The sequence below is a fragment of the Osmia lignaria genome, chromosome 4 (genome assembly GCF_051020975.1).
Source record: "Osmia lignaria lignaria isolate PbOS001 chromosome 4, iyOsmLign1, whole genome shotgun sequence".
NCBI classification, from domain to species: domain Eukaryota; kingdom Metazoa; phylum Arthropoda; class Insecta; order Hymenoptera; family Megachilidae; genus Osmia; species Osmia lignaria.
In genome coordinates, this window is record NC_135035.1 from 10,925,975 (window position 1) to 10,945,705 (window position 19,731).

General features: G+C 38.8%; 2 protein-coding genes across 5 annotated transcripts in view; both read right to left on the bottom strand.

Moving 5' to 3' along the window:
- Positions 1–19,731, bottom strand: part of LOC117603247 (uncharacterized) — an 86,320-nt gene that overhangs the window by 34,216 nt on the left and 32,373 nt on the right. For all 3 annotated transcript variants that reach the window (XM_034322210.2, XM_034322207.2, XM_034322213.2), the window contains exon 2: positions 16,796–16,904. The gene's annotated coding sequence lies outside the window, so the exon portion shown is untranslated. The remainder of the gene's footprint in view (positions 1–16,795; positions 16,905–19,731) is intronic.
- Positions 6,297–11,391, bottom strand: LOC117603246 (uncharacterized). Of its 2 annotated transcripts, none has more exons than XM_034322205.2 (5): positions 11,023–11,391; positions 9,791–9,912; positions 9,541–9,733; positions 9,213–9,345; positions 6,297–8,012 (listed from the first exon to the last, which is right to left on the bottom strand). In XM_034322205.2, exons 1-5 carry the CDS (start codon positions 11,071–11,073, stop codon positions 7,909–7,911), a joined length of 603 nt encoding a protein of 200 aa, XP_034178096.1. In that variant the 5' UTR covers positions 11,074–11,391; the 3' UTR covers positions 6,297–7,908. The 2 variants fall into 2 exon arrangements, with proteins under 2 accessions (XP_034178096.1, XP_034178095.1); XM_034322204.2 differs by having other exon boundaries at positions 10,892–11,377.

Here is a 19,731-nt window from a genome sequence, read left to right on the forward strand (position 1 = left end):
AAGTATTTGCTAATGAATCACCCTATTAGCAGTAATCGTCAGGCATTGCGTGACCCGAATTCCATGATCGAACTCCACCGCGTTTACCGTCGATTCCCCAAACGAAAGGCATTGTAGTGCGTGCACGCATTTGCTGATTAATAGCTACACCCTGTGGTTATTATCATGTCGCGAGGTAATTGTCCGCCAACGACGCGAGGCTAATCTAATCGTAATTGAACATTAATTGTAATAAGCGTATCAGTCGGCATAAATAAACAAGAAATTTTACATGGGAAAATTTCAACTGATATTTTTCAGTTCTATACTAAATTTTATAATATCTATTAATTAAAAATTCTGAGAATTCCTATTTCTCTACGAAAGCCTATTTTATTTAATAAGATACATAAAACAGTTGAACAAGAAAACGAAGAGGCATTGTGTGAAAATTTGCATTAAACAGGAATTAACGTAATCGTAGCTTTTACCACAGCATTGTCTGGACCGAAGGATGGTCCGTAATGGAATTCTAATTACGTCAAACTTCTGAGAACACCCATTGTGTTCGACAAACAAAATCCAAACCGTCTCGTCAACGATTCCACAGATTTTCTAAGCCCCTTTCGTTTCTTGTTCGTCGTGGATATCGCGTTGCTAGCTTCTAGTCGGATTACATTTTCTTTCCCCGATGCCGCGGTGAAACGCGAAAGTCGATAACGAGGAGAAATTTAAAAACGGGCCGGCGTTTAGCCAATCAAAGGGGTGGGATAATAATGGGAAGTTTCGCAGGGTAAAGGAAGGAAATTTGTTTCCCGAGTGTTCCAAAGTTTTTTCATAGGCAACCCCGTTCCCTTGAAATACACCCCTGTTGGTGGTAGTTTTCCAGATAAGGGAGCGAGTTTTATGAATCGAATGAAATAAGGGTTTCGTTTATAGCTAGAGTAATTTTAAAATTTCTAAAAAATGAAAATAAGTATTGATATGTTAGATAAAGATAGCGAGGGTGCGTTTGGCTCGAGAAAAAATTCAGTGGACGCAGTGAGATAAGAATAGCATTTGTGGGGTTGTAGATCTATTTGTCAGGAGTCCATAGTCTGATCTTAAAATCCTCTCTGGCTCTTTCACCCCTGACCTTTCACCCCTTCTAGGATGCTACAGAAACTTGTGCCACTTTATGAGATCCTGAAATTGCGAAACTCGTGTTTCGCATAAGAGAAACCCCTTTCCTCTTCGGACGATCGTAATCTTTTCTGAATACACGATAAGCAATACTAAATATTTGACTATCAACTAAATACCACCCTCTGAGAAACACTGAACTAAAAAAATTCGCATAAAATTAGAATAATAAATCCAGTTACATGTTCGAGTCGGAATCGAACGAACTAACTCCTTCAGATCTTAATTTCGATCAAATGGAAGAACCCTTCCAACATCCGGTTAGGAGAATGCGGTTTGAACCTGTAACCGATAATTAGATTCCTCTCGACACAGTTCTCTGTCCTTCCAGATGGAAATAGGAGTGGTGGGATCGTGGATGGTACTACTGTGAAGCACCCATGAAACTACTTCAACCACTAATGACCCTAATTACGCGATGCTCTTGGCTTTTCTGTCACCGAAACCCTTCTGTCGCCCTCTGATTAGATCCCTTGGTCAAAACTTTCGAGCACCATCTCTCAATATAATAAGAATAAGATTTCTTTTAGAGTTACAATGGGTAAAGAAATCCTTGAAGACCCTTTCTTCAACATCTGAATTTTATTCGGTACTAAAAGATCTTCGAATCGAATCAGTGGGGGTGGTACAGTCAGGGTGTCAATTTCAGCTAATACGATTACTGATATGCTTGTTGAACATGCTCTGGTAATTCGAATTTGGTTTCGGAAACCTGAATCAGATCCATTGGCGTAATTAAAATCCTTTTCTGTGAGGGGCCAAGTCCACAAAGTATTAGAATCTTAGAAGTTTAGAATTTTAGAATTTTAAAATCTTTGAATTTTGGAATCTCAGAATTTCAGAATTTTAAAATTTCGAAATGGCGAAGATCCTATTGAATGCAAATTTAGTAAATCTTGTATCGAATAGTACAATGTGACAGACTACACTGTAAAGGGGAAGTAATCTAATTGGAGCGGAGGGTGTTCGACGAGCAATTTTACTAATAGCCACCTACGCGATGGACCAGAAATCGTTTCCAATTCTGGAATATTAACACGATCGACTTCGTTAAAGATTCTGCTTAGTATTCCGCCTTAGTTGGAGCAGAAATTAAAAAAATTCCATCCAATTCCTATCTTCTGTTTTCCCATTTCCACGAGTAATTATCAGAATTTCCATGCATAATGGAAGTGGTGCTATAGGAAACAGTGCTCGAGGGAAAGAGCATCGATCAATTCGTGCACTGTTTTCTCTAGTCGATTGAATATTTTTCTACTCTGCAGGGTAATTAAAGCTCGTGGCAAAAACGAGGTTAAAAAAGCAGTGTATAAAAATGAGAACTCGTATCGAGTGTATAATTGGTCCATGATAAAATATTTCTATTACCGATGGAAGGAACCTTTCATAAATTCAAGTTTTATGTATTACAAGTTCAACAACGTCTGCACCTCTTCCGGTACGTAAGTGAAATTTTTTGAGTTGCTAGTTATAAGCACTGAAGAACGTTTATTTCGCTGGAAGCGTTTAAATTTTAACGAGGATCCGAGCAAGAAGCATCAGAGTCGACTTGTATAACAGCGGTCGACAAAAAGCACCGTAGCCCTGTTGTAAAGTGTGTTGTGCCAGAGAGGCTGAAGATTATCTATGTAGAACTATTTATTCAGATGCTCGCTGTTGTTACAGAAAAAAGATCATCATTCTCTTTCGACGTAACTCTCCAGGTGTATATATTGCAGTAAAAAGCATTGATTCAGTAAATGTATATGTACATTTCCTAGTCAATGTATATACTTATTGTAATATAATAAATGAATCCATTTACTAGAAATAATGCACGTTCTTATATTCGGTTCGCACTTCTGCTAAAAGCGTACATAAATGCATACACCGATTAGTGTACACATTTACTAAAATATACGTTTTCACTGTGAGATATACGAGTATTCGAATCTACCTGGTACAGAAAAATTTTTCCCACCAACGATGCGTATGCTTTAAAAAACATTTTCGTCGTTCCAGTTGATGCATGAACTGTTTTTTTTTTTTTTTTTTTATTTTACTGCCAGAGCCGTGACCTCTCCTTTTTTTATTGATGCAATTAAGTTCGCCGAGCATTTCTCACCCCGTCAAAATTTTAACGTTCTCTGCATTTCTCCCCGTTATTATTTTAATCACTGGCTGCATAACTTGCGTAGGAACGTGTAGGAACATTATATAATATTCATGGTATAAATAAGATAAAATGCAGGCAAGCAAATGTTAGTTATAAGACTGGTTGAAAATCCAGCAGGGGAAAGGTGAACAAGGATCTTCAGGATACACTTGAATTGGAACGTTGAAAAATTACAATAGGATTTCGTATGCCACGATAGCGGTACGTCGGAATAACGAGAGAAACGGGCAAATCTTGGCGTGCATATACGAAAAGAAAAGCAGAAGACAACGGGAACGGGTGCAACCGGCATGAGAATCGTTCGCGAGGAGAATCAAAATGCACGAGGAAACGTGGAAAGGCAGTTGGAATTTTCTGACAGAAATTCTCAGGCAAACATCATTTTTCCATCTGTTTTTCTACTATTTGTATCCTTTTCGTGGATCGACTACGGTACACCATCTGCGCGCGACAGGCTCCTTGATAAACGATAAAAGCAGATGAAAAAATGATGTCTGATAATCATCAGTTTATCCAAAATAAATGTAACTTTTGTCGGAAAATAATGCGTTGACCGGAGGAAGTATATCAGAAGAAAAGAATATACTTTTCTCGTTAAAATTGTAACCAAAGATAGACATGGTTTTCTCCTTTATGGACTTTTTATTGACCGATCTCCGCCACCGAGGAACGAGTAAAAAATTAAGGTCTATAAATTTCAGGATGGAGACGCTCTGTTCGAGAACTCACTTCGCAAAGTCCCAAACCGAGGTCGTGAAACTAATTTCGACCCTTCTAGAATCGACTCCGCGCTCGGGTAATGTGAATAAAAAATGAAGAGGATACGCCTCGACGAAGCAAATGTTACTAGGGGTAGGATCGTATGATAATCTTCTTTCGCGTGAAAATCGCTCGTTCTTCATCTTTTTGAATGGACATTTTTCATGAATTTCTCGATCTGCGTGAGGAGAATGAAAAATTTGTCAGAATGACACCTAATGACGCCAAAGTATTCTATACTTTATCAATTTATCTCCTTTCTATTTTGCAGAGTTAATCAATTTGGCAAATGAACAGTCCAATCAATATGCAATTACTAACACGTATAAAAATGGATATTGGAAATAATATGAAATAAAAAATGTTAATCTCACGGGGATGAAATATCAATTTCGCCAGAGATAAATTCGAACGAATTCAGCGTTTCAATCAAAAATGATAAGTCGAGTATCGTTTGCATTAATCCACTTTCTGCCATTGAACCTTACGTTAATTTATTACAAATTACAGCACGAGGTAAAACGTTGCAATTGGTGAATAAAAGGGCTCGCAATAGCCGATAGGGTAATTAAAATGATCAGCAGTGCGCGTTTTATCAATGAGTATGGCAATCCGAACGAACGGCTTAATTTCAGACGAGCCAATCGCGTGGCTGAATCAACGCTGCCAGAGGGCAAGGGAGATTAAATCAGCTCGCGTTGCAAAATTAAATTCAAATGATGCGCTGACCGTTTATCTTGTTACCGACTCGTATTATCTAATAATTGAAATTTCGGGAGGTCCGGTCCACCGCTCGGTTATTCGATGACGATTCCAAAGCGCGAGTGATCCCGAGTGTTTCCCAGCTTGTACCAGCATTATCGCGAAATTGTGGACACGAACCGATCGTTTGCCGAATGATTTCGCTAGCTGATGGCGAGGCAACGATCCACACCTGCGGTTGTCCGAATCGTTAACTGCCGATTGGACGGTTCTATTGATTCGATGGCGTCGAGGTGACAGCCCGCGGTTCCATCCGGCTAATATCACCATACCGAGGAAACTGTATTATGTGATATTTTCTGAAGATAGGAGATGTTTCACTATCCAATAATAATTGAACGCGTTTGTATTTGATCAGAGAAATTTCCTTCAATATTTTTTAGTATAGTAAATGGAAGGGCTGTAGAATATTAAAATTACTTTTCAGTATGTTTAGCATATTATAAAGTATCCCCTTCTTCTAAGCAACAGTCTTATAAATGGCGATTCGATTGGTGAAAACAGTGAGTCGGTGGGGTTGCAAAATCTATTGTGGAAGAGACGAGCGCGGCACAAAGGGGTAATAATTCTTGATTGGGGTAATAATCCCTTTCAATCGTGAACGAGCGACCTTTATGCGCTACGACGGGATCCTGGATGACCAATTTCGGCTGGTTGAATGCGTCGGTTGGACAATTTACACGGTTCAATTTCGCGAAAAATCCGAATGGTTATTGGCCAACGAAACGTTCGGTCACGGGGCCAGGCTCTTTGTTGGCGTGCTTCGGTTCGATTGGATACATTTAAAGCGGAGACTATGAAGAATAATTTTACGGTTTTATTCATAACCACGGAATCATTCAGGCCATTTTATACGTAGTATAATACTAACGAAGAGAATTTTCAATCGCTAATTAAATTGTTCAAACTTTTCTTTTAATTCATAATAAATTCACCTAAAAATTCAAATGGTTTAAATTTATTCCTTGAACAGTGGAGCCTGGATAAATCGCGATCCAAACTTTTAAAACGCGTACAAGGATATTAAAATAATTTTTATAAGAACACCAAATGAAAATAATATGAAATCAAGAGTTGATAAAATACCAAAATCTTGCCATTTCTCATTGCAATACTGATACTTTATTTTTTGAGTCTCCGAAGAGTTAGCGAAGTATCACTTTCCCCATAGACTGGGAAAATAGACCGAGCACCGTAAAGGCAGCGACAGTATCCCCGGAGAAATTACGCAGAGTGTTCATTCTTATTCGATAACCACTTTTCTCCTTGAGAATAAACCACTAAAACGCAATTTTCTTACCGGCCAATATTTCCAGGCAAATGAAAATATGGGAAAATTCTAAATTGAAAGTTTGATGGCTTAGTTCCAGCGTTAAAGTTGGTCCCTTCCTACGGAAAGGGTTAAATTGCTAGCGACACGAATTCCCTGCCAAACCACATCGAGATCCAGCCGGATTCGCACGCGTGAACGCAACATTCCAGAAACCCCTTTAACAAGGACAGACACTTTGACCCATTGACGTCACACTGCGTCTCTGATAGCCCGGTGTCCCGTTTTCCATTCACAGGGTTAAATATCCACCGACAAGATTTCACCCGCGAACCTGTTAATCAACTCGTTTATCAATCTGAAAGGAGCTGTTCTCCTGTACAGAACAATAATTAACATGTAAGGTCATTGAACACCTAATTAGAAAATAAAATCTACAAATAGTTGGAAAATGAAAATGAAATACAGTAATGATTCGGGTGTTGAAAATCCAAAATGTAATTTAAATTCTTTCATAATTCACAGTGGACGTTTGTTCTCTTAGCAAGGATTAAACGGAAAAAGGATTTTCCCTCGTGAAATATTCTGTTTGATTAAAAATTTGTCTCCGGTTAGAGAAGCTAGCCTGCTATAAAGCCGAGAATAACGCGGCCGGACACAGTTCCTACGTTTTCAACTTTGAATGGGACGTCTTTTAAGCTCGAAGAAGGCAAAAACAGAAAGTAGAAAGCGTCCAAGAGAAAATCTTTATGAAGTATCCTGAGACGCTGGAGGCTAAGACGGGACGGGCAGGATGATTTAAAAGGAAATGCTCGGGTGCGAGGAAACACCACAGGAAAAATCAGGAAAGACTTTGCCGCTAGTAGGACGCGTCACTTTAGAAAAAAAAGAAAAAGAAGAAGAAGAAAAGGAAAAATAAAGGGAAAATACTCTGGTAATGTTCTCGTGCTAGCCCGGCCCGTTGACTTTTCTCAGTCTGCTTAATGATCATTAGAGCGAGACAAGTGTAGCGACACACTCGCGTACTAGTTTTATTACACAAGAACCGTGTCACGTTTGAAGCCGGATTTAAATGCATCTCCCTCGTACAATTTCGACAATTTCAAAATGAAATCATTTTTCATCCATTTCCATCCATCTGCAGCTCATTTTTTAAAGTACATTTACGTCGAGCTGTTTTTATGAAAGAAATGTCTCAATTACACACCTACTTTTCTGTTTATTGTTGAGAAATGATATGATGAGAAAAAATATTTTTAGAGTAAAATCTGTGCACGATTCAGCACTGGCGTAATCTGGACCTTTTTTGGAGGTGGGCCAGGTCCTTTAGAAACTTAGAAATTTTGGAATTCTGAAATTTGATAAGGGTCCTTTTTTTATAAGGAACCAGTTCAGGTTTTTAGAACCAGGTGCATCCTGCCCCTGTCCAGTTTCGCCACTGCATTTGAGGGATGAAACATTTTTAATTTTCAACTTTCTACTGACAGCTCATATCATATAAAAATAATCTAGGTTAAAAGCTATTTTTTAATTTACGGTTAAAAATATTACAAACATGATAAAAAACGGCATACAGAAAATTTCATGGAATATGGAAGCAAAAATAATTCTGGAATAAAATCTGCGTACGTTTTGAAGTTGAAAAATCTTGAATTTCTGAGAAAAACTTTTCATAAATTCTTGTGTCGATATAATATAGAAAAATCCAGGTTAAAAGCTATTTCTAATTTACCCTTAAAAATATTATATAGAATCTTGAATCTCCAATTTATTAAAATTTTTACTGGCAATAAAAATTTTTTTATTTTCTTCTTTTTTTCGAGCTTCTACTGGGCGTTTGCGAACGAAGTTTTTTCACTTCTAAAAAGGGTTCGCAACTAGGATTGCTCTTGATTTCTGGAAAACCTGAATCAAAAAATTTGTTTTTATTGAAATGAAATATCCTTTGTACAAGGTTATGAGTATAAGGAAGAGGATAATCCATCGCACGTCTTCGAATAAAAGTCGCTAGTAAAATTCCTTTTTACGAGGGTGGCTGATCTCTGCCGACCGAGATTAAGCTCGTTGCACGAGTTCCATAAACCAACCCCTACTTGTTATACGAATACGCGTATACATTATACTTAATTAAACGAACTTCTGTAGCCAGATCAAATTTTAATAATCCGTTGCTTTCGTCGGAGGGTGAAGTAAAATCTTGGAGATAGTGACTCGCCCTCCTTTTGAATAAAAATAAACTCATTTGAATTTTTTCATAGACGGGGGTTGCTTTCATGAATGATATTAGTAATTTATGAAGAAAGATTCTTTGAAGACTCATTTATTTCACAGATTCTACTATTACTCTTTATGAGAGGAATTCAACCCCTTTTATGGGACAATTTCTTAAAATTGGAATCTTTACGATTATTAAAATATATAGACGAATTATTTTTCTTTTAAACGATAAAGGACTCTGATTCAGGCGTTGTTCTTTTAGCAGAACCAAAGAAACACGTATTTTTTCCTTAATGGAAGAGAAGAAAGAATTCTTTTAAAGAACGAAGAAAAGCGAACCACTTCTAACCATTTTCTTCTATGGGAAGTTAATCGTTTTACTTTGAAAGGCAAACAATTAACCGAACAACGAGTGGTACGAATGACCCAGGTGAATTAGCGATGTAAGTAAACGTAGTTAAAAGGTTGTGAACGTGGAACTAAATGCTTGAGACTAAAAAAGGAGCTGTTGGACTCTGAAGATTTTGTGGTCAGCTCGACCAATTATTTTTCGACTCCCTAGTGATCCAAACGATTTTACACAGCGAAAAGATGGAGTGCATTAACCGGTAATTGAGACAACCAGAAAAATGGGACTCGGTGTAAAAATGATTGGCCACTGCAGGCTGATTGCGAAGTTTCAATTATTTGTGTCGTTCACATGAATTCGATACGTTCCGAGTGGTTGTTTAACTTTGAAAATGAAATATTTTTTCGATGAATTATTGAATCGTCCTCCTCCAGAGTCTAGTATCCGACGAATTTCATACCTGTTTAATTTCGAAATACTTTCTCCTTAAATAATCTTGCATTTTATGAATTAACATTGAGAAAATATCCAAAACTCACCCTTCACCAAAATATTCACTTGTCTAATGGTATCTTTCAATTCGCGCCCGTATACAGGTGAAGTTTTCACGAATAAATAACGAAAACGGGCGCCAGGATCATCGTCATGCACCTTTCTGATCGATAAAGCGCACTGGAACGTAATAAAACCCGATTATTTCTCGCCAACATACCATCAAACTGTTCTCGCACAAACTCTCGACCTGAATGAGAGAAAATTGTTCGTTCAACTCGGTTGTTGCTCGATTCATTATTTAATGAACGTGAAACTGATTTTATCCAGTTGTTCTATGAGCATCTGATGCTTGAAAAATATTTTCCCTCGTACCTGCAATATTTCCACGTCGGACAGCATGAAAGACGAGGATTCTCTCATATCGCTGCGGATGAAATCGAAATCGGTTTCAGCATTGCTTTCGGTGATGATTTCAATGGAGTCATTCTTTATATGCGATTTCCGAGAAGTCTTATGTTTCCATAGATAAACATCGAGGGTAGGTTCGTCCACGATCACATAGATTCTACGAAAATTTTCAAATCAGAACCCTGTTCACCATTTTGACTGTGCGATCGCTTACTCAGGGTTGCATATCAGGTTCAGACCACCCTTCAAGCTGATCAAGTTGTACACAGGAACGTATTCCAGCTCCGAGATCCGACAATAAATTCTGAACGGTCGCTCGTCGCAGATTGCACGGACCTGTTCGAATACGTGTCGAGAGACGTACGAGCGACGAGAAGGATATTTATTAACATTTTATCAGTGTGATATCCGTCACAGCCTGTTTTCCATCGATTTCTCTGCGTTTCATGATGGATAACACGAGTAAAGGCCGATTTATACAGGGTACTGAGAGATAGGGGTCTAGAAAATTTTTTGAAAGTCTAATCTCCTTCACTTCTATCTATTCCATATAATAATCGGGTATTTATTATTAAAAAAAAAGAATGGAGTTTAATTTTTGATCCTAACAGAAGGACTTTCCTTTGTAATCCTTAAAAATGTGTTAATAATAAATCGGCCTTTATTAATCAATTTTATCATAAATCGCTAATGAAAAATGTCACGGCGATTCATTTTACATTGTTGATCCAACACAATAGAGTTAATTCGTACAATGTAATATGCCGATCGATCGAAGTTCGTGAAAGTGAAAAAACAAACTCCGCCGGTGAAGAGGCTTTTGTTATGTACCGAAGCGAGGAACGGTTTTCTCTTTTTTATTTTTTATGCGTGCATCCGAGCGTAACGTCGAGATAAATCGGTCCATTCCGTAGTAGATAAGAGAATTTTCCATTTATAAACGGTTTAAAAGGAACGGTGTTAGGAACTACAATAATGGAGAGCAGAGAGTCGAGCACACGAATTAATATTAAATGCATTAAACTTTGAACGAGCATTAAATTAAATTGCCTTCGATCAGTCGTGCACGTGAAATAACCAGACGATGGAATACCTCCGGCGAACTTTTACGACGTTTAAAACCGTGAAAATAAGCTTTGAACGAATTATAAACACTTTTGTTCGACGTGAAATCGTTGTTCCAGAAAATGTTTTTAGAGAATTAAGTTTCTCAATGTTTTTAGAACATATTTAGCCATTCTGAATCAGTGAAGGGATACCGGAGGTGTTCCATACCGTCCTGGGAATTAACAGCTGGAGGGAAATAGTGCGATACATCGACGAGAAGTTCGCCAATGTCGAGGAAATGTTCGTTCTTCAAGGTTATAGTCGTCCTCTCTATGGTCATACTGGGATTTCCCACGATGGTTATTTTAAGAACCACGAATGGATGTTGCAACATCATACCACGACACTAAAGCTTCTCTTTCTCACAAGGACCTTCGATATTATGGTCATTTTTAATACACTTGTCACAATTTTGACAGATCATAATTTGATAAAAATTCAGAAAAATTTCATCAATATTAACAATGAATATAGAAGCATATAGAAACGTGATTCTTTTATATCTATGGGGAACAAAATTTTGGGGGCCAAAGGGGGTGACAGGTCCCCTGTACCATATGTGAACTAATTATTTTACTCCTACAGGTTGCTCAGCGAATAAAAATCAGTAATTGAATGCATAAATATTTTAGCAACCTGTTAAATTAACTTGACGTTCGAATGGAATAGGGAACTTAATAATGCACTTAACGAAAGGATTTCATCTTTAAATAGCATCATTATACTTTAATTCTCTCTAAATTTCAACGGAAATCCAATATTTTTTAACGAAAGATGCTATTTATGTAAAATTTACCGAGTAGCAATTTTTAATGGTGGTCTTAAAGGCATGTTCGTAATCGTTTCCTCATTCATGGTAGAAATAACTGGCAGGAATTTAGCTTGGAATTAGAGAGCACCATGCTGGAAAATCCTTTAACTGCTCCTGTATATCTTCAGATTGCACCATTGCTCGCGTTTAAAACGTCCTTTCGTATTCAGTCAAGCCTGCTTTTGGGAAACGGTAGCCAATAGAACTCTCTTTATCTACACCCTGATTATTATTGAAGAAAGGGAACGACGACGAAGCTCGCCGATGTTTGGGGCAGACGCATAGAAAAATCCAATTTAAGAAAACGTTTAAGCATGTTCATTTGAATACTATCCTTTTGCCCTATTTCTCGGGTCAAAAGAATTGGATGCTGTTCGACATTGGAAATTCTTTCGATTCCGCAATGTTTGAGAGGAAATTCTTATCTTGTTTCCGAGGATCCTGAAGCAAACGATGAGGATCAAAAGCTATTTGTTCTTTCGTAGCAAACAATAGGAGTTCCAATTTCGATTGAACCTCACTTTCACACGAAATTATAGACTTTTGTAGTGTCGGCAAGAAGAAACAGCAGTTTTATCGTTAATCATATTATCGATGGTTGAACAGAGTTTCTATCCTCTTTCTGAAATTATAATCAGCAAGTCTCGCGAGTAACCAGCCATATTCCGGGTCTCTTGATGTCGAGTAGCGCTTCACGAGTTGGTCCAGCGGCTACAAAGTACCCAAAAGCCAGGAAGCAGAAGATGTAGACTTCCTGATGAATATATACCGAACGAAGGCTGTCGAGTGTTCGAGGTCAGGTGGCCCCTTTTCGCCGAGTGTCTCGCCATACATATTCGAGTGGCATCCAACGTGGCACGATCCACCGAAAGCGTTCGTCTTTGTGATGGAAATGTCTCTATGTCGTTGCTCTTGTCGTTTTTCTAACCTGCCGTCACTTTTCCTCGATTTCTCGCTGCTGCACGCCTTCAACCTCGGAACACCGATGATTCGATCGGCGAAAGTAATCGAACGACGTCCCGTTGCCATCAAACATTTAATCGTCTCGATCGCAGCGATCCGTAACCGTTTCGTAAATAATTGTCCAGATCGGATCGTTCCCTTGGGTAAAGGCTACTATCGAAACGGCAAACTGCAGCGTTTCTATTCCCTTCAGAAATTGAAAATTAAAAAAGAAACTTGAAAGTTTCCATAATTCCTTCTTCTTGAATATATTCTATAAAATGATTTCTATTCCATCCTTTGAAGATCCACAGAACGTTCAAAAGGGGAGAATTAACCACCTGAACTGCTCCATAACTTTCAAAATAAATTTCTGTTTATCCTCTACGGTGTACCACAGTTTGCGCAAGAGATTTTCGAAAAATCCGACAAACTATTTTACAATACACCCTGGAGCTCCATTCGATGAAAGTTCTCGAGCAAGCTTTTTGATAGAAGCAGCTGTTAAACGAAAAGCGATAGCTTTTTGTAAAACGGGTGCCAATCTAACAACGGAACGCGTTCGTTGCTTCCACTCTACACGGGCCTTAATTGCGTTCGCTGCAAACATTTGCATTTCAAGTGGCTTTTGCTTGCCTGCATAATGTTTGACACAGCTGCAGCAACGGGGATGGTCCTGGGCTGGTTGAGAACGGTCCTAAGTACCAGTGAGAGGCCACTTTGTACAGCGTGTCCCCGTATATAACCCCATAACACACACGGTGTTGTGCGACGATGCAACGAACAGATATACACGAGGATCGGGCGGATATCGCTTGAAAAATTTCACCAATTCTTCGAGTGTTCTCGTTTCATTGTTTGCGTTCCCTCGCTTTTTGATCGGAGTGCACACTTGAACCCCGTTTCGTTATTCATTTGCCCCCCAAAATGTTTCTCCATTTCCACGTTATCGTTCAATTCCCAAGCACGATATCCGCGAATAATTTCCAGAATTAAAGAAGGCACTCGAGTTTCAACGAGTAGTTTCGGTGGTCGAGTATCATCGAAATTGCATTCTGTCTTCTTAGCGGTTTGTATCTTTTCTGCTCGGCGGATGAATGAGAAACGAAATGAAACTGGAGCAACGTCCGAGAGACGCGATTAAACTTTCAAACTTTGTCTCCCGCTTGTTATCAGTTCCTATACTTTGAGCGGATCGTCCGGAGGAAAGTTTGCTCGGTGATTCAAAGTGTTTCGTAATTTTGAAACGTCGATGGGGTTTTGTGATTCTCCATTGGGAATGAGTACAAGTATCGTCATAACAGTATTTAGAAAAAAAAAAAAAAAAAAGGAGGAATTTATTCCGGCCCGTTCGTTGGGAAGGGTTTTATGTACTGCGAGCTTTCACAAGCAATTTCCCGGGAGGGGTGAGCGAATAACTGCGTATATCCCGTAGGTGAGGGCTCTAACGTCGTTTTAACGACGCTCCGCGCCGGTGCTGGGAGAACGATGCGGACGAGCGACGGGAACGGAAAACAAGATTTTCGTTTGCCCCTCTAGCGGCAAAAATAAAAGCGCGAGTGGATCAGACCTCTCATCTGTCCCGTCGAATTTTTAAGCTCTGACTTTTTACTCTCAGGCTTTTAACAATCATCCGAATTTCAATGGCGTTTATATAAAAATGTTTGGTAATTGAGTAGAGTCTGTAAAATCTACTACATTAAACATCAACTTTAACACTTAGTTGTTAAAAAATAAGTGTAGATTTTTTCAAGTTGACGGGTCTCAAAGATAGCGTAAGGCATGCCTTTTACAATGCACTTTTTTTTAAGTCGATAGCTCAATGGGTTCTCGAGATATGAGAGTTTAAAGATTAGCCCTAATATGCTCCGGTTTGAATGGATGCCCGGACCGGGAAAGCACTACACTACTCACCGTACACTGTTTTCCCATAAGTGCATACGCGTAAGTAGTATATGTACACTGTTACTCAGCCGTGCGAGTGAAAGTACCGAGTGAGCGACAAGGAGGGAGATATCAGAAAACTAAAAATCATGCTTCTATTTACACGACGATATCTCAGGAACCACCGGTCCGATTTACATGAACCGAAAGCCATTTTAAAGAGGAAGAATTGCCCTTTCTAACGGCGGTAATGAAGTTAATTTACTGCAATTATGTTCAAATCTAGAGGGGTACAAAGTTTTTAGTTAGAGTAGTAGAAATTCCCTAACATTTACTGCAGTGAAATCGAACTTCTTTCGGAACGTGTTCGAATTTCATGAAACGACACCTTGATATGACAGATGAGAGGCAGGAACATAAACTAAAATGATAGAATTCGAGTGAAACGATAACTATGTCATCTGGAAATGCTTTTTGCATCAACTTGTTATTGTTTAACGACGTTTGAACCAAACGATCACGTTGTAATGTAATGAAACACGTTTTTACACATTTTCTTTAAAAAAATAGGTAATTGTTTTTCATTTATCAGCGTTAGCATTACTGGTTTGGGAAGCTCTATTGTTTGTTGAAAGCAATGAAGCGTATTTAGTTGATCCTAGCGTTCATGTTACAGCGATCAGTAGCTTAAACTTATCTTCAAATAAATGGAGTAAAGCAAGGTAACGTGGAGAGCGGAAGAAAAGAATAGAAAGGAACAGAATCTTGCTAGCAAGATCAGAATTCAGCCGCTCGTGTAATTCTGCTGGAATCAGAATGTACTCGCTTGGAAAAAATCTACCTCCCTTTTACTCGGCCCTGGAAGCTTTTCGTATCCTTGACTAACTTAGTTCATCTTATTTCTACGAGTAATTTCTACGTTTGTGACTTGAACTCCCTTCAGCAATTGGAAAGACGCTCGTAAAACGAGCTCAACTTGCCTTCAAAAGTTAATTAAACGAAGGACCGACCATGTTATTGAAACTTTCCAAAGATTATACTGTTAATCGGAAATGAATAACTCAACATTGACAATTTTTAGTAGAAAACTTAATAGAGACGATAGCAAGCAACGCAGGATCAAGGGGGTGGGGGGTCTGAAGAAGGGTTACAGCCCCGCCTTCCATTTACAATATCAGTAAATTCCAAAATTTAGAATCCATTATGGAAGGGTTCCAGATGAGAAGCCTACAACAGCGTATCATCTGTTGCTCGCGAAGGATTAATTTCAGGTGGCGACGAGAAGATCTTGTTTGCAATTTCTTGCCCCTCGGGTATTAGTTCGACGAAACCTCTTGGTATGAAATTTCGCCCTAGCCCGATTCGCGTGCATACACCAACCTATACGTACACGACCCGCGAGTGCCGTGACCCTGGGGATACGGAACTTCCGCCAGTTTCTTGCTCGAAAGCGATACAACACCCGGCAAGATGATCAATGATAGAAAAGCTCAAGTTCGTGATTGATTGGACAGATCCTGCAATCATTAATTTCCCTTGTTTTTCCCTTGAAAGAACTTAATACATCACAGTGTTGCTTCATTCTCAATTGAGCCATAAAAAAAGAAATCATTTTTAAAGGAGGAGACGAAGAGATATTTTCGAGGCGAAATTTAATAAAGGCTCCCCCTTTGGTTGGTTTTAAGCGGAAACTCAATACCATGGGTTAACCCTTCAAGGCTTACCTCATGGAACTTTCAAAATTAATCCGAGTTACCTCGGAAACGACTCTGTTTCTGCTTAGGCGAACTTGAAATGTCATCTCCGACTTGCTATCTGACCTCAAGGCTTTCTAGGATTTCCAGGACAACCAGTCCTCTGTATCTCTGGCCCTGTTTTCTCAAACTCGTCTAACTACAAGGTTACGAGCAGCGAGAAATTATGCTAGCCAGAAGCTCGTTCAAACTTTCCATGAAAGCGTTGAATCGAAATTAATTAGGGACGAAGACAACGATCGTTTTCGACTTGCTTTCACTAGTGACTGACTAGCCAAAATTTATTCACAAGATTGCAAGGGTTCTCTTAGAGTGTTTCCCTATGAACTTGACAGAAATTTCCAAGGAATCTTGAACTTGGATCTTGGATAATTATGTTTGAAGATACTCTATGTTATTAGAGAAGCTATAGCCTTTGTTCAAAGTTTCTCGAGATCAAAGTACCAGACCTGTAATAGCAAATTTAATATTCCATCGATTAGCTGTCCATTCTCAGATTCTACAATATTAATATTTTGTGACGAAGGAGTAAAAGTTTCCTTACTTTTCAGTTGAAAAATTTTACTCTTTCAGTGTTAAATATTTTTAGTAAAAGACCGCTTTTCGACTAATTCGCTTTAAATTTAAGCAAACGCCTGGTACAATAGAGATTTGTAACAATGAATCCGCAGAAAGCCGGTACCGTGATTTCCAGATCAAAGAATAAAAGTTTGCCACTTACCTTGACCCAGAATTCCTTTTTAAGTTTCCACGATTATTCAATCAGTCCCTGCTCGTTCTGGACTTTCTTCGCCCACCCTAATTGTTTTTTGTGGTTGCTCAGCTTTCTTCTGCAACAAAACAAAACAATTTATGAAATAACTGTTCAAAAATGCTCTGCTACCTGAGCATCCTTACCTTGCACATCGGTTCCAAGAAAAATCAAAAAGAATAGGTAGTTAATTAACATTGCCCATGCCACGAGAAACTTTCCAGCGAACTCAACTTACGAATAACAAACTAATAAGTCTATTAGCACCGAGAAAACGGATGGAAACGCAGCATGGAAGTCGCCGGGGAAGCTAACTCGTGTAATTGAATTTCATCTTGAGACCTGAGTGACGACGACCAGTGAATATTTTACCAACGGGAAATTAATCGTGCGACATCCAATTCAACTGGCAACTTCGTTACAATACCATTTCCTTCCTCTACAAACGATACAATTCGAAATATTTATCTAACATTTCCTTCGAGACACGATCGAGCCTCCACGAAATTCGTGGTCGTAAGAAATGGATTAAATTTTGTACAGATTCAATTACAGTTGCGAACGAACACAAATTTTCTCAGGATCAAGAAGAGAGAGAGAGAGAGAGAGAATTTGTTCCAAAGCTTTTCCAGATAAGGGATTACCGAAGAGAAATGTGCCGGATTACTTTAAGACGTGCAACCGTTAACTTCCAAGTTACCTTGGTCAACTTCAAACTCACTCGCTAGTTTTAATGCGGCTTAAATTGTAATACGCGCAGAATAATATACTGATGCGGTAAACACGTGCAACGTGAGCTAACTTCCTGTTTCTATGGGGATTATTTTGTGATAAATATGTTGTACAGGGTTGTTGGGGAACAATGACAAAGTAAACTTCGGTTTTAACCGCTGACAATGTCAATAAATCTGCTGTAACTTTTTAACCCATGAACTGGGGATGACGAATTAATTCTGGTAAGTTAACTCTAATTAATGTCCCTTTAACTCCCATAAAGCCTGTCTGTCTGTTTTTCCTATTTTATAATCAATCGTTGTTTTTTTTTTAATTTTAAATATAAGAGATATATGAGGAACTCCATGGATCCAAGAACAATTTCAAAATTCCCTTGGTCGTTTCTTTCTCGATTCTCAAGTGTTTTTTCATAATCAAACTTCCACGTTTCTTCGTCGATCTGTGCTTCTTTCTTTTCTCCCGAAGTCGAAACTTCTCGGTTTCAATCCGCAAGTTTCGAGATATTCCAATCAATTTCCCGAACGCGAAATTGCTAGGCGAACTTTCACTGGCTGCAAAGTTTTCGTGCGAGCGGCTACAGTGATCCTGGCAAAAGTTTCACACGGAAATTAAGCTCGTTTCGTATTACCAATTATATTCCACCTTGTCGTGCGTCCGATCTTTCACTTTCTTCTCACGATCGATCATTGCTAATTACAATTTTTAATCATTCGCAGCTCTCTTCGTGGTTCGCAAACACGAAGACTTATGTTACTCGAGCGAGTTCGTGTATCACGGTCACAGATATAATTATGGGGTACACTAAGCCGTGTAAATGATACATTAATACCCGCCTTCATCCGGTCTCCATGCACATTCTCTGCATAACAGTATTGTGTAATCATTCACCGGTACCTCGTGAAGATTAAATCTGGCCGTGCGCTTAAATTATGTTTGACCAGGCTAATTTAAACCGTGCACCGAATCGACGGGCGTCTACTATCTCTTAATTAATAAATCCCTGGTATCGTTCCAAAGTCAGTGTACCCGGCGATCCGTTAATTAATGTAAATGAAGATACCGCGAAAAACGTATAATACCCCGGTGATCAACATCGAGCTAATTGAAATTGAATTTTTCATCGAGCACAGTGTCCATGTGATTAACTCTTTCATTACGAAAATATCCAGCTCTGATTTTCGCTGAGCCAAATGCAACGCGTTAAATGGCTCCTAATGATAATTTATTGATACAACTATCGCGAGAGCTTTCCAAGGGTTTCTCATTCAAGAAAATCGGGAATTTTCTCAAGGAACGATCGAAAGCAGTTTCGTAAATGTTTTCATTCGCGATCTACCCGGTGAACGAGCACCGACACAACGGAAGGAAGCTATACAATAAAAGCAGCGCCCGCCCGACGACTACTAAACCTTTGACGATATTGAATCGAATAGCCACGGCAAAAGGGTCCCGGCCCGTAAAACCATCGATAAGCTTCTCGACCTATACAATTCCTGATACGATACTGCGACGAACAGCAGCTTTTGTTATGTTTACTACCAACCCTCTAACTCGTCGCCTGTAAAACGATACCGAGTTTTAATAAGGCTTCGAGTGTAATTTCATGTTAAAGGTTACAGCCGTGGAATAATAAAATTTAAGGGGGTAGTTACATTTAAAGAATGTTGTTTATCGAGCGAAAATAATTTGAGAATAATTGGAGGGTACTTCTTACAGATAATGCCTCAATTGAAGTTGACAAACCTTTCTTCTGGCTGTAATTTATTATAGATAATTTCACTAGACACTTATAGGGAGATTACAACGTAGTCAATGATAGCAAGGAACATTGTCTACCGACAAACCATGGAATGACTGATTGACGCGATTACTATTATCCGCGTCATTTCTCTCTGTCACGGCCATTATTCTCAGACTAATTAGATTCTCCTTGAGATTAATCTCGAAATTCGCATAACTCCGATGAATCTCAACCACGGAAGCTTCCAACTACCGATTATTATTGTCTATCGGAATAATCAGTCCGAAGTTCCGACAACCGGAATGTAATTAACAACAGGCGCTAAATCACGATCGGTTTGAAACGTGTCTGACAAGTTATCTTCAGGGAATATCTAGAATTATTTGATAAAAATAATTAAGCAATAGTGTTCAAGCGTTTCTTTCACGAA